Consider the following 16,829-nt stretch of genomic DNA (forward strand, 5'->3'; position numbering starts at 1 on the left):
ACAAACAAAATTTGGTTAATTGAATGAAGTAAGCGACAATTAACAAGTTAAGAGTTGAACAAAAAATGTGTGAATGGGTAAAGGTAGGGAAAACTTAAGAAAAACAGCTGATTGAGAGTAAAATTAAAGAAACAAATATTTTGAAAAAGATATAATTATAATTGTAATAGCAATAATAGCAATAATAGTAATGTATTAAAAAAGTTACCTTAAATTATACAAACAATGAGAAAGACGAAAATTAGAACAAAGATTAACAAAAGAAAAGATTGTAAAGCTTATGTGTAGGTCATTGAGTGTTAAGAGATGCAAGTAACTTCTAGACAAAGAGTAATTTTTTAAGTGTAGTGAGGTCATGCGAAATTTAGAAAAATGATTTATCAATTATTACTCAAGTAACTATCTGATCAACTAAGTGTTAAGAGCTATCGATCAAAGAGAAGCTAAAGATTTAATAATATAGTTAGATAAATCATTTTTGCAGGGCAAGATGTCTGATAATGATAATGATAATGTTTTAACAGATCAAATTTAGCGCTTTTTTATACAATTGGATAAAGAGTGTAATTTTGTACTTTGTACATGGCCCATAGAAACATTGTTTTGTTTTTTGTAATTGAGTTGATTTTGATTGAATCTCATTGTTGTATTTAAATGAGAAGTAATGTAAATTAATTTAAAAATTAACATTAACATTAATTCTCTTGTAGATATTACTTTGTCAAGTCGAGTGCACAAAAATAGATACAAAACTGTCTCTAATTTTTTTCCGTATCTCAATGGACAAAAGCTGTACAAAAAAAGATTTACAGAGAGACATAGATATTTATCTTCATCTTTAACAACATCATCATTCACGTCTCCATTTGTCTATTTCCCTCTTCATCATCCAGAACGACAAGAAGTTAAGCCAAGTTTCAAATTTCTCATTCATTTTTTTCTTCTTTGTGTTTACAGCAGGAAACTCTGATTCTTTGTGTGATTTGTGTTTCAAGATGGCAAGTGACGGACTCGACTGATTATCATTATCATTATTTTAACCATTTTTGTCTGATATTAAAGGGTAAAAGTTGAAAAGATCAAGAGAGGAATAAGAGAATAAGCTGAAATGTTTTCGAACCATGCTCTACATGCACTTGATGCAAGTATTTCAAGATTTAGAAATGACACAATAATAGATTTCAATATAGATTGAAGGTGGATTAATCAGTTAATCATAGTTTGTACTTATGATTATGAGAGAGAGAGAGAGAGAAAGAGGTAAATAGTGATGAAGTTATGCTTTAGGAAATAAGATTGGCTACCAATACAATGACATCATATTGAATAGCGAGATTCAATTGATTCGGTGGGATTGCAATATTGCAATAACATTTAGTGACTAGTTGAGATGATCATTGATAATACTACTAAGCTGCCTTTGATTTAAGTTAATAAGATAGCGTGATCACATTCAGAGACAAAATTAGGTAAAATAAGACTGGATGGTGAAGGATTTGATGATAATCACTTGTTCAGCTTTTATTTGTTTTTAATGTTATTTTCTTCGTCTGATTACTTATTATAGCAAAAATGCTTCGATTCATTGACTGAACAATGGTTAGAAATGCAAATTTTGACTAAGATATTAAACCAACAGCTGATTTTCACCTAAACAAGTGGTTATCAAGCGGTAAATGGCTCTAACAAGTGAAATTTAACAAAAAGGCGGTGAAAGGGTTTGTTGGATGCATGAAAGTATGACGATCATAGATTTCACATGTAATAATGATCTCCCGATGTTTACATTGTTGATTTTAACAGTGGATTAAAACAAAAGATAAGCTCTTGCAAACTCATTTGAAGCTATTTCGCTTTCAAGGAATTCAAATTGAATAATCCTGGTGGGATGCCAGAGAAGAAGAGAAACGTTGATGATTACAAAAATTAAAAGCAGTCCTAATTGCCAGTTGTCCGGGAAAAAGATGAAGAATCATAAGAAGAGATGATAATGATGAAGAAGAAGGGAACAGACAGAATCTTCAATTGGCAATGTTGGTAAGTTGATGAAAGTGAATGGTGTTTGCGTTGAGCTGCATGTTTATATAGATTGTATATTTATATTTATATATACATCGAGTGAGATTCGTGTTGAATGTGCTTTAGCTAGCAAACAGCTAGAAGCTAAACAAGATGATGATGATGATGATGATGATGACGATGAAGGAAAATAGAAAAAGAAGAAAACGAAGTTAATTCATGAAGATAACTGAGTGTGCTTTCATGGAAACAAGTCGACAAAAATTCAAACTTAAATCGCAAAGGTTACGAAACAACAGCAGTTTAACACTGGAGCATGATTGAATGATGGAGGACATGTGAAGATAACATTTAAAGTGGGTTTCATTTGTACATCACGAGGTTTCTTGTCGAAGCAGATCCATTGGACTCGAGTTTCATTTTAAGAAACCAGAGAAAGTTGATAAAGGTTGTGAATAACAGCAATGAAGGGTTGAATAACAAGTGAAAAGCTTTAAAGATATAACTTAGAGTCTTTCTAGGATTTGTTTATCAGCTGTGCTTATATATATGTGTGTTGTATTTATATACATAAACGCATTTTGAATAGGAGTGATACTGAAGAGTCAGGTTAACGTTTTTTTTTTGATTTTGGGTTAGTTTAAGTTAATTCCGATTCACCAAAATTTTCAAGAATAGTCATCATTTTTCTTTCATTGATAAATCCTTTCTTTATGTAGAGATAAACTGAATTGGTGAGTCTCTCACTTTTTGATTCTGAATCGCATTCTTTAGGTGATTTGTTTATGTTTGAATAAGTCTGAGATGAAGATGATAAATGACAAAGATCTTGTTGGCTTGTTTTACTTGGCTCTCTCCATATAATCGTATAGACACCGGTGAAGGACAATTTTGAATAAAGTTAAATTGCTAATAGTCAATGTCTCTTATAAACCGCATAAAGGTTTCATCTGCAAATTCGAGTAAGAATGCCAAAAGAATCAATTGCATCCGATCCAATGGAATGACCAGGAAAATTTAATTTGGTTGAAGTGGTAAAATTTCGTTCATTCATTTAGTATCCAATGATCCAAGTTAAGGTGCAATCCAAATTGAAAAGGAAAATAAACAAAAGATTAGGTTAGAAATTGCTAACTAATTTAGTTAAATATAATTTACTCACTTTGTTGGTATGCTTTTCCATAAAAAAGGTAGTTGGGCATTTTGAATACTGTAGAAAGGATGATGATTATGAAGAAAAGAGAAGAAAAATGGGAACAATTGAGATCCAGTCATTTTTAATCAGATTAATAATCGTGATAATAAGGTTATTTGGTTGTTGTCAAACAATAAATGGCTAAATTATTTTATGAGTTTGATTAACTGATTTTGATCTACAAGTACGCGTTATAAGTTAACGAATTTGCTCAAAGAGCAATGAAGACTAATAAAGAACAGGTTGAATAATGAAAGGTTAAAATGTTTGCTGAGTTTTGAAAAACAGAATCATATTCTGATCAATTGAATATCAAAGAAACGAGTATTGATTGTAAGCAATAAATTAACAATAAAATGTATTGGTGAAGGATAACAGTTTAACAGGTTGAAATGAGACAATTTGTTTTTTCACGATAGCTATTAAACTCACGTTAATGTGGAAAGAATGGTTTGAGGTAAAATAAAATTCATTGTTGTTTTCAAATTTACTTGACCATCGAGTGGACAAAAACAATAGTTACATATGGAAGGGTAGAACAGAAAATTATTGGAAGGAGAGAGAAGAGAAAGATATTTCTGATGGTAATATATTAATGAAACGAAAATTTATTTAATATGGATTTGATCCGATTGATAGAAGAAAACATGCAAATGTTCAGCTAAAGGATATAAAAGGAGTTGAAGAACGAGAGGATTCAGAGTCAAGGAGTAAAATAAAAGGAAACAAAGTGATGAATTTGTATTCATATATATATTTATATATATACTGGAAAATGGCTACTGAGTAAAGGTGAGAATATAAAGCTAAGAGTATGAGTGAGAAACAATTTTAAAAGATAGATGATGATGAAGATGGGATAGATGAGGAATGAGGGAGGTGGGGAGAGAGAAGATCAAGGGTATAAAGGTGTGTAACAGTAAGGGATATGAATATGTTTTTAAATGCATTTGTAGATAAATTACAATATTTGGTTTATACTGGGTAAGCAAGGAATCAATGTTGACTGAAAGTCATCTTCATCTTATCCTCATTTTAGGTGGTTAATGAGCGTATTCATCATATTTTGACATATTTGATAATCTAATCAATAACGTTGATTTGATATCAATTTGTAACTGAGATGAACAAAAGAGGTAAAATAATTTGTGACTCGGTTTTTTTTGAATAAGTCAAAAACTCAATGAGATTTCACATTGAGTTGTAAACATATGGAGAAATAGGAAGACAAGATGATGAACATGGATAATGATGGCAAGGGATTAAAAAAGGAAATAGGAATATCAACCTAAATTTTCAGTGTATGTTCCTAAAATGCACATTAAATTTTTTGATTTAAAAGGAAAGAGACAAATTAAAAGATAATTGTGGAACTATAACAATAGAAAGGTGGGTTGAAATTTTGATAAATCAAAAAAAAACGTTTTAAGATCTGATATAAATAATTAAAATCCTAATAAGGTGCAAATTTTCGATCAGCTTTGGTCTCAATACCGGGTGTCGTTGTCATCCCTTGAGTTCCAGCTTTTAATTTCAAAGGTTTAATATGAGATGTTTGACTTGAGAAGTTGAGGTCATAAAGGTTTGCAGCATTGGGGGTAACAGCCAAAGCCAGTGGAGATGGTCCCACCAGTTGAGTTAGGGGATATGCCATTGGATTTGTGGTAAGGGTTGACGCTGCGTTTGATGTCGGGTTCATTTGATTTGAGGATGGATCTAGGGTCAGGTTTTGATGCAATTCCATGCTGTTGTTGAAACAGAATGACAGAAATAGAAAGGAGTAGAGGGGCAGAGGGGAGAGGAAAGGGTAAATCGGAAAAAAGATAGATGATTGCATCAAAAAGAAACAGATAGAAAGAGAGGGGCGAGGGAGAAATAAAGAGATAGAAAGAAAAAAGGGAGGAGGAAAAAGGGAGGAAGAAAAAAAGGAAAAGAACCAGAGAAGAAAGGGATGAGAAGATGGAAGCACAGAGTGAAATGAAATGAACAATGATGACTATGCTGATGAAATGATGGCAATAAAAGAAGGAAGAGTAATCTAAGAAAAGTTGGACCCCTAACAATTTTCGGATGAATCTGAAGATTTTTTGAATACAGATCCAGGTTAGGATGAAAAGAGAGAAAGGGGTTAATAAGAATACTCGACAAACTTCAACAATGTTTGGGAGAAAAGGGTTAGAATAAATATGTAACTAACAGAAAGAGAAAGACCGAATATTTCAAGTAACAACTTCTTAAGCTAATTAAAACGATTTAAATTAGAGTATCACAGGAAGGTTTCAAATTCAACAACTTTATTTGTATAAGAAATGCTCACCTGGAATTAATGAGGTATTGGGCCAAATTGATTGATTCTGGTGTACCTGTGATGCTAACTGTTCTTTCCTTAGAACCTTCTTCTGAATTGGAAATTTTAATCGAAGCTCCAGAAAGCTGTCTAATCTCGTTAATCTTAGCCCCTCCTTTTCCGATAATACATCCGATTAGATCATTGGGGATTGCCATCTCAGTAGTTGCTGCACCAGTAGTAGCTAAAGTAGTGGCTGCAACTGGTCTAATTGAGCTGGTTGCTGTTAATGTTGCCAACGCTTGTGGATTAACGGTACCAACATTGTGACCTGGTAACAGAGGTGCATGTTGTAGCGCCAACTGATGTAATTTAGTAAGATCAGGGTGAGGTATTGCGTACTGGCCTTGTAAGGTATAAGCTTGACCGCCGGCAAATATAACAGGAGGCATTGCCGGCTTAGGACGGTAAGGAATTGTTGCTCCTTTAGCCGGTGATTCCATCAAAACACAACAAATCTGATAGATACATTTAGTTATTGAGTCAGAATTTCCCGAAATGGTAACTGCCCTTTCGGTTGAGTTAGGCAACATTTCACTGGCTACTTGAATAGTTGCTCCAGTTATTTCTCGAATTTCTTTAATTTTAGCACCACCTTTACCAATAAGTGAGCCACATTGACTAGCAGGGACTATTAAACGTAATGTGACCGGGTTGGTTCCACTTTGACCATCTTTCCATGGTTCATGAATCTCTTCAAATTTTCTACCAATCAATGAGAATGCTTTTAAAATACTCTCGGTTGATCCGGTTACAGTAACAATTCTTTCTGGACAGGAACCATCTGATATGTTGATTTTGGCACCACTTTCCTCACGAAATTTTTTAATATTATCACCTTTTTTACCAATAATACTACCAACCTCCTTACCTTGCATTATTAAACGAATAGTAAGGGTAACAGAAGGTCCATCTAGAGGTTTGTTAGAATCAACGATTGTAGTTGCCATTTCTTTTATATATGTGAAAAAGTCAATTTATATCTAGTATAGAATAAAAATAAACAAAAAAAATTAACGAGAAATCAACAACAAAAAATACCGAAATTGAAAGGTAAATAGAAGCATACTTATTACACGAAAGTAGTTTCCAATCTCACGGAGATTAATTGTTTATAAATTTTAAAGCTGTTTATAATCAATTTAAATTAACTAATTTCACTTCCAGCCAAAATACTTCTCAGCAAAAAATGAAGCAAAGCAGCAGAAAGAGCAGTAAGAGCAGTAGGTGGACTTGTAAGATAAAGACTTGATTTAAAAGAATGAAAGGAAACAGGCTGTAGAAATACAGGGTGTAGCGAAAGTTCGTGCAGGAGGCAAAAACACATTTCCACCTGCGTAGAAACCAATTTTGGTTTGTTTTGATTTCTCTGAGAAAATGATTTTCTCGATGTTTTGTCAATGTTGATCCCTCCTACTTACACGAACTTTCGCTACACCCTGTAGGTTATACCGATGGTTTGCTATTTATCGAGCGATATTTTTTCTTATCAATCATTCATAGAAGTGAATCATTTCAAATGCTTAATAAAATATCTTAATTCTGTACTAATATGAATATTACTATCTCTTGTGTATTTACTAATAGCCAATCTTACATTAACATCATTAACTGTTGAAATGTACAATTGGTTTGTAATCCAAATATAATTTTGAAATACAATTGGAATGTTCAGAAAAGTTGTTGCCGAATGTTTTACCTTTGATTAATTGACAACGAAAATTAAGACCAATTAATTGCTGGGTCTTACATTTTAGAAAGATTGTTATTAATGAAAGTGTATCAAGATTCAATCATCAATTTCAACTTTATCGAGCTTTCGATTTTTTTTTAAAAAAAGTTGACAGACAAAAAAGGTTATAGTTTAAGGAGTGAATAATGTGTGTGTATGTGTGTGTTCAGGCTTAATAAGGAGCAAATTTTCGATCAGCTTTGGTCTCAATACCGGGTGTCGTTGTCATCCCTTGAGTTCCAGCTTTTAATTTCAAAGGTTTAATACGAGATGTTTGACTTGAGAAGTTGAGGTCATAAAGGTTTGCAGCATTGGGGGTAACAGCCAAAGCCAGTGGAGATGGTCCCACCAGTTGAGTTAGGGGATATGCCATTGGATTTGTGGTAAGGGTTGACGCTGCGGTTGATGTCGGGTTCATTTGATTTGAGGATGGATCTAGGGTCAGGTTTTGATGCAATTCCATGCTGTTGTTGAAAACAGAATGACAGAAATAGAAAGGAGTAGATGGGGAGAGGGGTGAGGAAAGGGTAAATCGGAAAAAAGATAGATGATTGCATCAAAAGAACAGATAGAGAGGGGGGTGAGGGAGAAATAAAGAGATAGAAAGAAAAGAGAAGAAAAAAGGAAAAGAACCAGAGAAGAAAGGGATGAGAAGATAGAAGCACAGAGATGAAAAGAAATAGACAATGATGACTATGCTGATGAAGTGATGGCGATAAAAGAAGGAAGAGTAATTCAAGAAAAGTTGGACCTCTAACAATTTTTGGATGAATCTGAAGATTTTTTGAATACAGATCCAGGTTAGGATGAAAAGAGAGAAAGGGGTTAATAAGAGTACTCGACAAACTCCAACAATGTTTGGGAGAAAAGATAAGGGTAAGAGTAAATATGTAACTGACAGAAAGAGAAAGACCGAATATTTCAAGTAACAACTTCTTAAGCTAATTAAAACAATTTAAATTAGAGTATCACAGGAAGTTTTCAAATTCAACAACTTTATTTGTATAAGAAATACTCACCTGGAATTAATGAGGTATTGGGCCAAATTGATTGATTCTGGTGTACCTGTGATGCTAACTGTTCTTTCCTTAGAACCTTCTTCTGAATTTGAAATTTTAATCGAAGCTCCAGAAAGCTGTCTAATCTCATTGATTTTCGCCCCTCCTTTACCAATTATACAACCGATTAAATGATTTGGTATAGCCATTTCAGTAGTTGCTGTAACAGGTCGAAGTGAACTTTGAGCTGTTAAAGTGGCAAGAGCCTGTGGATTCATAGCACCAACATTGTGTCCGGGTATAAGAGGACCATGCTGAAGTGCATCTTGATGTAATTCAGTCAGATCTGGGTGAGGCATTGTATATTGACCTTGTAAAGTGTATGCTTGACCACCAGCGAAGAAGACCTGTGCCATTGCTGGTTTGGGTCGATAAGGTATTGTTGCACCTTTCGCAGGTGATTCCATCAAAACACAACAAATCTGATAGATACATTTAGTTATCGAATCAGAGCTTCCAGAGATGGTAACTGTCCTCTCAGTTGAGTTAGGTAACATTTCACTAGCTACTTGAATACTAGCTCCAGTTATTTCTCGAATTTCTTTTATTTTAGAACCTCCTTTTCCAATGAGCGAGCCGCATTGACAAGCAGGTACTATTAAACGTAATGTGACTGAGTTAGTTCCACTTTGACCGTCTTTCCATGGTTCATGAATCTCTTCAAATTTTCTACCAATCAATGAGAATGCTTTTAAAATACTCTCGGTTGATCCGGTTACAGTAACAATTCTTTCTGGACAGGAACCATCTGATATGTTGATTTTGGCACCACTTTCCTCACGAAATTTTTTAATATTATCACCTTTTTTACCAATAATACTACCAACCTCCTTACCTTGCATTATTAAACGAATAGTAAGGGTAACAGAAGGTCCATCTAGAGGTTTAGAATCAACGATTGTAGTTGCCATTTCTTTTGTATTTGTGAAAAAGTCAATTTATATCTAGTATAGAATAAAAATAAACAACAAAAATTAACGAGAAATCAACAACAAAAAAACCAAAATTGAAATGTAAATAGAAGCATACTTATTACACGAAAGTAGTTTCCAATCTCACGGAGATTAATTGTTGTTAAATTTTAAAGTTGTTTATAATCAATTTAAATTAACTAATTTCACTTCAAGCCAAAATACTTCTCAGCAAAAAATGAAGCAAAGCAGCAGAAAGAGCAGAAAGACAAGTAAGAGCAGTAGGTGGACTTGAAAGATAAAGACTTGATTTAAAAGAAAGGAAACAGGCTGTAGAAATAGGCTATACCGATGGTTTGCTATTTATAGAGCGATGTTTTCCTTATCAACCATTCTAAAAGTGAATCTGATTCACTGAATCATTGCAACTGATTAATAAAATATGTACTTATGTAAAATTCCTTCCTAATATCAAATCAATGAATATTAATATCTATTGTGTATTTGCTTACAGTCTATCTTGCGTTAATATCATTAACTGTTCATAAACAATTGTTGTTATCCAGGAATGTTTTGTAAAGTTTTTGCGTTTTCACCTTTGATTAATTGACAACGAAAATTAAGACCAATTCATTGCTGGGTCTTACATTTTAGAAAGATTTTTATTTTGAAATTGTAACAGATTCTATCGGTTCTAACAACATTTCCGTATCAAATCCATCAAAAATTACAGTGCCTACCTTTTTAAGAATGGATCAGTTTACTCACATCTCTGTAAAAAATAGTAAAAAATCACAGACGTTAATTGCTGAACGTTTTCTCTAGAATTTAATAAAAATAAATAGATGATTTTTTACAGGCATGCTTCACCTCATAAATATCTCTTCAAATTGGATATTTAGTTAAAAATGTGCAACTCTTATACATAAGCGTATTTTATCATTTAGTATTATCATTTAACATTACAAATAACGAAAATCTGAGAAAATTTACGATTACGGATTATTTTTCATGAATCCTTATGCTGCTTTTTTCTGATGAGATTTGAATGTTTATCGAGAGTGTATCAGGATTTGAGTGATTCAATGAAATTACTTAAATCATATTCATCTTCATATTGATTCGTGTCCCATAATTCAGGTAAATTTTCTAGAACTGATTTAACACCCGAACCCTTAGCATTTCCTGGTCCTTCTTTGTTGTCTGGTCCGTTTTTATTGTCCAAGCAGAATAAGTCAAGTAACTGATCTGTGCCCATTGTTTGCAATTGAGAATTATCTGAACTGATCACAGTATTAGCAATAGTCATCTTGAACTTTTGTAAGCCCATTATTTTTTCTTCTAGTGTTCCTTTAGTGATTAGTCTGAATTTGAGAAATAAAATTTCAGTTAAATTGAAATAGTCAGGTAATGTGTAATGATCGATATATAAAATAATAAGTTACCTGTAAACATTAACAACTTTTTTCTGGCCAATACGATGAGCTCGATCCATCGCTTGAAGATCTTTCATAGGATTCCAATCATGCTCCACAAAAATAACCGTATCGGCTCCAGTTAAATTAAGACCAAGACCACCAACCTAATGAAAAAAGGTGAAAAAGATAAGGTTATAATAATTGGTAAATTAATATAAACAAAATAATGACTTTACCTGAGTAGTTAAAAGTAATACATCAATTGATGGATCGTTATTGAATTGGAAAACAACTGATTGACGAGAGCCTGGAGGAATACTTCCATCCAGACGTAAGTAGCTGACTGAAGGCATATTGGTTTTGAGTAAATCGTTTTCAACAATATCAAGCATCCCCTTGAGCTGACAAAATATCAATGCTCTGTGTTGGTTAACGACTGGTTGACTTCCTCCCATGAGAGTGGATGAACTTGAACAGCCAATACCACAATCAAGAAGCAATTGTTTCAATGCACACAATTTAGCCGCATGACTAATATCGTTGAGAGATGTACTTTGATCTTTGAGGCGAGAAATAATTGAATCATATTGAGGATGGTGAGGGGTGAGAACGAGCTTAGGATGATTACAAACTTTACGAAGATATTGAAGTGCTTGAAAGATGTGAGATGAGTTAGCTTGTGATCCAGTGGAGTCTACAGATTTCAAACTTGCTGTTCCTCCTTCAAGTTTATGAACTGAACTTTCCAGGCTTGCACGAGCTCTGCTCTTGGCGAAATCTTCGTACAATTGTGATTGGAGAGTTGATAGTTCACAATAATAATCTTGCATAATCTTGGGAGGCAAGTCTTTAAGGACATCTTCTTTCATACGACGAAGGATAAAAGGTAAAGATTGACGATGAAGCGATTCCATGGCCAAAACACCAGACTCTTGTTCTTTTGATGATGACTTGGCATCCCTACTTTGGAGAATAGGTTTGGAATAACGAATCGCAAATTGCCTTTCAGTCCCCAAGAAACCAGGTATAAGAAAGTCAAATAGAGACCACAATTCGAGAACATTATTTTGTATTGGTGTTCCAGTCAATATGAGACGATGATTAGTATTAAGTGATTTTATGGCTTTTGATAATTTTGTTTTACCATTCTTAATAATGTGACCTTCATCGAGAATGCAATAGTTCCAAGATATTGATGAGAAGAAGTCAATATCATTGCGTACAATATCATAAGATGCTATAACTAGATTATAACTTTTCCGATTACTTTGATTTTTTAATTTATTTCGTAATTTGGCTCTTTCAATAGGTGGTCCCGCGTAATTTAATGGATGAAGATATGTTGAGTCGACAAATTTTTCAACTTCATAAACCCAATGACCCGTTAAAGTGGGAGGACAAATTACTATGGAAGGTAAAGGCTTTGAATCAGGGGCCTTTGTCTTTTTATATTTTTCAGATCTCATGTAATGATCAGAAGCTAATATACAAATAGACATGAGAGTTTTACCTAAACCCATCTCATCACAAAGGATTCCATGTAACTTGTATCGATTAAGGAATGACAGCCAATTGACACCTTCTTGTTGATATGAACGAAGTTCAGCATTAACAGGGACAGGAATTTTAAAATTTTCAAGTTTCTTGGGATTCATAAGCTGTTCAAGAAAATGCTGCTCATGATTCTTTTTCTCCAATAATTCAGATTTGATAGGCACCTTGTTACTTTTACTATCATCCAGTGGCATTAATTGAATTAACTGAGCAAAACAATGAGTAGCTAGAAGTCGAACTTGTTCATTTGTATCACTCATTCGACCCAGCATAGGAATTATCAGAAGAACAATAAATGGAACGATAGAAATACCAAGCTTATCAACAACACAGTAAATTGCTTCAACCGCTCCTTGACGCCGTAGATCTGAGTCACTAGATCCCAGCATATCAAGTACCAATCCGAGAACTTTATCCATTGTTTCTGGAGTTATGACTGTGCTGAGAACACCAATACAACGAGCGGCCAGGTGACGGACAGCATAAAAATAATTTTCCAAACAAGAACATAATTTTGGTAAAAGCTGACGTAAATGAGGATGAAGATTTAAATGTAGATATGGAGCAATTACTTCTAAAACTTGAAGACATTGTATTAATTCTTGAGCCTTATTCACATCTACTTTGTCATTAGCTTCACTAACTAAGTTTTGAAAATTAGTAATATAAGCCCACATTTGAGGTAGCCGTTCAGGTAATTGATCACCAAAATGCGCAACAATTTCAGTAAGGGCAAATGATGCTCCTCGACGGATAAGTTCATTAAATTTATCATTATCATCAGGTATATTAGTAGAGCTTGTTTCCTCGTCAGGATTCTCGGTGCTTTTTTTGAATGAGTTGGATGAGTTTAACCGTTTAAGATTATATCTTTCCGCTTGTTTACACATATTAATCAATGTGAGTATGCCATTGGATAAATCAGGAGTACCTGGAGTTGATGGAGTTGATGGTGAACATGAGCCACTATTACTGGTTGCATTATTATTGATGGTTGATGATAAATTACTCAAAACAGGATTAGACAGATTGGGAGTAAAATTTGGATCAGAACAAAGAAAAGTAACTAAATTTTTGATTATTTTGTTGACCGGAGATGAATTGTCTGGTTTATCTTGAGATAAGCAAAGGTCTAATAAAAAAGTTAGATGGTTAGCTGATGCTCTCTGTAATTGTTCATTGCTCTCTCTTTTGATGGAATCCATTAAGGGGCGAACAACTGGATTCAATTTGTCGGGTAAAATCTTCCATGAAATTATACAACTCGAGAGTGCTGAAGTAACCATCATAGAAAGGGAATTTTGATAACGAGTAAGCTCTTCAATAGAAGAAGCGATTGCTTTTCGTCGTTCTTCCATTGATTCAAGAGTAGATGCTTTCACTTTAACTTTGGACGATTCAATAGATGATTGGTAAACAGTCGAAACTAGATCTGAAAGCTGTTGAATTGTCAAAATGTTTCCTGGTTTATAGATTTCATCGTCAATGGTGAGTTTATTAAACTTAATGGTGCTTATAAAGTCTCGGGCATCATGTTGAAGTCGGTTAAACGAAAGAGCAATTTCATCATAATAAACTGTTTCTTTTAAACATTCTAAACATTTATCTAGCAAACAACGAGGTAAACTATTTTCGGAAACTGTTGGACCATGGGCACAAGACCATTCTTTGATAATCCAAGCAACACATGTTCTTTGGATAGCAGATTTTGAGTTAAGATGGAAAAGAAGTAAATTTGTAAAACATTCGGAGGGGCTTGGAGATTTAGATGCTACTACACGATAAACGTATTCAGCCAGAAGTCCTATAAACTTGGCGGCAGTTAGACGAGCACGGATAACGAATCTTTCTCGTTTAAGAGGAGTATCATATAAGGACTCTGCACCACCCAAGTACTGTTTCTCAGGCTCATTGAGTCCATTATCGGAATATTTGACTTTTTGGTTTGAATCGCCGTGAAATGCTCGTCTTCTAGGGACAAACCAAACTGGACTCACTTTAGAATCAATGGCATTTTTAGCTGGATGCATCATTAAACAAATCCATCCAGATAAATGTGGAGTAGAAGCTGCTAATATATCGTTAAGACTGCATGTTTTGATGAACTTAGACCAACAATCAAATAAAAGATCGAGGATTTCATTGTTACTTTCAGTTAAACATCTTTGATATAGTAGACGAAGAGATTCTGAGATAATTTCAACATCAGCCCAGGCCAAATCAGCTGCTATCAATACCAAAAGTGATTCTATGACAGATTTACGAACAGAAGGAAGATTGTGCCCAAGAAATGGCCATAGACGAGGTACCAATTCACGTAGTCTTTTCTGATCATTATGATGATATTTGATTAAAAGCGAAGATAAAAGTTTGAGAATATCACTTGTAGATGAGGTTAGATCATCAATTTCCAGAAGAGCATCCCATAGAAAATCAATGATTATGGGAACTTTGTCAGGTAAAGTTTCTATTAAGGAGTCACGAACTGGTACCAAAGCGGCAGCAGCAACAGCAGAAACGTCATCTTCATTATCCTTCAGACAGTTGAAAATAGAATCAAAAACTTTTGGTAGTAATTCGAAAGTTAAATCGGAGCGAATGGCTAGTAAGTATTTAAGTCCTAAAAGACCGCCATGACGAGTCTCCCATTCCGGTCTAACAAGTAATTGGAGAAGAATTTTAACAGTAGAGAAAACATTATCTTTAGACATAATGTTGAAAATTGATCCTAACGTTTGGGCAGCAGTTTCACGGACTGGAGCAACGACTTGGTCGGACACAAAGTCACCAAATTTATCCAAAGCAAGAACACAAATCAATCGAAGAGCTAAATCTTCGAGCCACAATTGATTAAGTGCATCCATTTGACTTTTAGGAGCATTCAACGGTCTTCCACCACAAACACCATGAACTTTAATTATTTCTCGCAGAGCTGTTGCTGCTCCATGACGGACTTCCCAGCTTGCATTGAAAAGATCACTCATTAGTTCATCACAGAAAGATTGCAAAGGCCATTCTTTGAGATTATTCAAATCAATCACTTTAGATTCATTTTGGAGTTCATTATCCTTTTTATCAGATTCCAATTTAATCTTTTTAACAGAAAATTTACACACTGCAGTACTATCAATATTTTTATCACCTTCCTCCAGTTCAATCGATCCACGATCGTCAGCTGCTTTTCTCTTGTTTAGATTCAACAGTTCACTAATTTCCACTTTTTTTGAGTTAAGGTTACCAATTTTCTTGTCATTATTTTCACTATGGTCATTATTTGCTCCAACGTTAGAGTCAGTATTTTCCATTTTAACATCCTGTATTTGAGAGAGATCCTCATTGGAAACAAGATCATCGGATTGGATTCCTAAATTTAACTTTTGACTTATATCTAGACCTAATTTCTTATTCAACAATTGTCTCTGAGCAGACAATTTTTCTCTCAAATTATCAGCTGAAAGATTATCACAATTGATCAAATTTAAGTCATATTCAGTTCCTTCAGAAGCAAGTAGATTACGGCCACATTCGATCACCTTATTTATATCAAAAACATCTAATTTCATCCGGCCTTCTCCACCAAAACAGTCGAGAGAGGTATTATCAATTGGCTCATCATTTGTACCATTTGGTAGCCACTTTGGTATTTGCTTGATTATCGCTTCAATAGCAAGGCTTGCAGCTATTCTGGTCTCCCAGCTAGAGCTGTGAAGATAGCCTCGAACTTTGGCTAATAAATTATTTAACTCATGTGGATGTAGACGTTGAACTTCGCCTAATTGTTGAGCCGCAGCCTTCCGGGTAACACTACTGGTTCCTTGGTCAAGCAACAGGAACAGTCTATCCAGTCGCGATTTCATTGTTTCAGTCTATCTGACAATGAAAACACCTAGAAGCAATAATCTTTAAGAAACAGCATCAACACCACACAAGATCAATTGGTACCTTTACATATGTTGAGGAGAATGGCAGAAAAGGGAGAAAAAGAGATTGAAATTCATGTATGAAGCATTTTAACTCAATTTGAGGTCTTAGAAAACATTCAACAAGGAGGGGTAAAAAGTATAAGTGTATGAATTGAATTGAAAAGGATATGAAGATTTTTAAATGGGAAAAGATGGGTCTACGTTTTAGGAGAAGAACTTTGCCATGGTTTACCTTGTTGATTGTGACAAGGTTTTCACACTTTTTTGCGTTTTTTAAACTGTCAAAAACACTTGATTAAATTGATTTAATTAAGATCCTACCCCCAGAGATGTCTCCTCCTTGCAAATGTTTTTCATTAGAATGAGATTCATTTTACTAATCACACTGATACCTAAAAGAAAAAACTCTTTTTTTCCAGCTCTTTATCACAATTCATTTCTTCAGAACCCACACGAGATTACTTTTGTTTTGACTGACACTCACCGATTTAATCCTAATGATGAGGTTCACAGCTTTATTCCAATTTATTGATCACTAATAACAATTACTTTTTTAAAAAACAAAACAAAATACAAAACAGTTTTTAACTCAAGTGAACTTTTAAAGCTCCATCTGGTAATATAGGCTGTAAAAGAGTTTGTCGCCCAGATGATATATAATATTGTGTGAAA

General features: G+C 34.0%; 2 protein-coding genes and 1 long non-coding RNA gene across 5 annotated transcripts; all 3 read right to left on the reverse strand.

The window, feature by feature from the left end:
* Positions 1-2,833: 2,833 nt before the first annotated feature.
* Positions 2,834-3,787, reverse strand: LOC149094783 (uncharacterized). The gene is made up of 3 exons (XR_016198149.1): positions 3,647-3,787; positions 3,182-3,229; positions 2,834-2,969 (listed from the first exon to the last, which is right to left on the reverse strand). It is a non-coding gene; the product is annotated as an uncharacterized LOC149094783 (long non-coding RNA).
* Positions 3,788-3,806: 19 nt separating this feature from the next.
* Positions 3,807-9,525, reverse strand: LOC107362178 (uncharacterized). Its single transcript, XM_025160921.2, has 5 exons — positions 9,381-9,525; positions 8,313-9,295; positions 7,469-7,757; positions 5,532-6,520; positions 3,807-4,959 (listed from the first exon to the last, which is right to left on the reverse strand). The coding sequence occupies exons 2-5, from the start codon at positions 9,260-9,262 to the stop codon at positions 4,668-4,670; spliced, it is 2,520 nt and encodes an 839-aa protein (XP_025016689.1). The 5' UTR covers positions 9,263-9,295; positions 9,381-9,525; the 3' UTR covers positions 3,807-4,667.
* A 542-nt stretch (positions 9,526-10,067) lies between these two features.
* Positions 10,068-16,784, reverse strand: Hel89B (histone acetyltransferase 1). Of its 3 annotated transcripts, none has more exons than XM_015929382.3 (4): positions 16,642-16,784; positions 10,917-16,176; positions 10,708-10,844; positions 10,068-10,626 (listed from the first exon to the last, which is right to left on the reverse strand). In XM_015929382.3, exons 2-4 carry the CDS (start codon positions 16,089-16,091, stop codon positions 10,329-10,331), a joined length of 5,610 nt encoding a protein of 1,869 aa, XP_015784868.1. In that variant the 5' UTR covers positions 16,092-16,176; positions 16,642-16,784; the 3' UTR covers positions 10,068-10,328. The 3 variants fall into 3 exon arrangements, with proteins under 3 accessions (XP_015784868.1, XP_015784869.1, XP_089122852.1); XM_015929383.3 differs by lacking the exon at positions 16,642-16,784 and adding an exon at positions 16,390-16,546; XM_089266726.1 differs by having other exon boundaries at positions 10,917-16,748.
* Positions 16,785-16,829: the final 45 nt, after the last annotated feature.

The sequence above is a fragment of the Tetranychus urticae genome, chromosome 1 (assembly GCF_039701765.1).
Source record: "Tetranychus urticae isolate SD_2017Ah chromosome 1, NJAU_TeUrti_SD_1.0, whole genome shotgun sequence".
NCBI classification, from domain to species: domain Eukaryota; kingdom Metazoa; phylum Arthropoda; class Arachnida; order Trombidiformes; family Tetranychidae; genus Tetranychus; species Tetranychus urticae.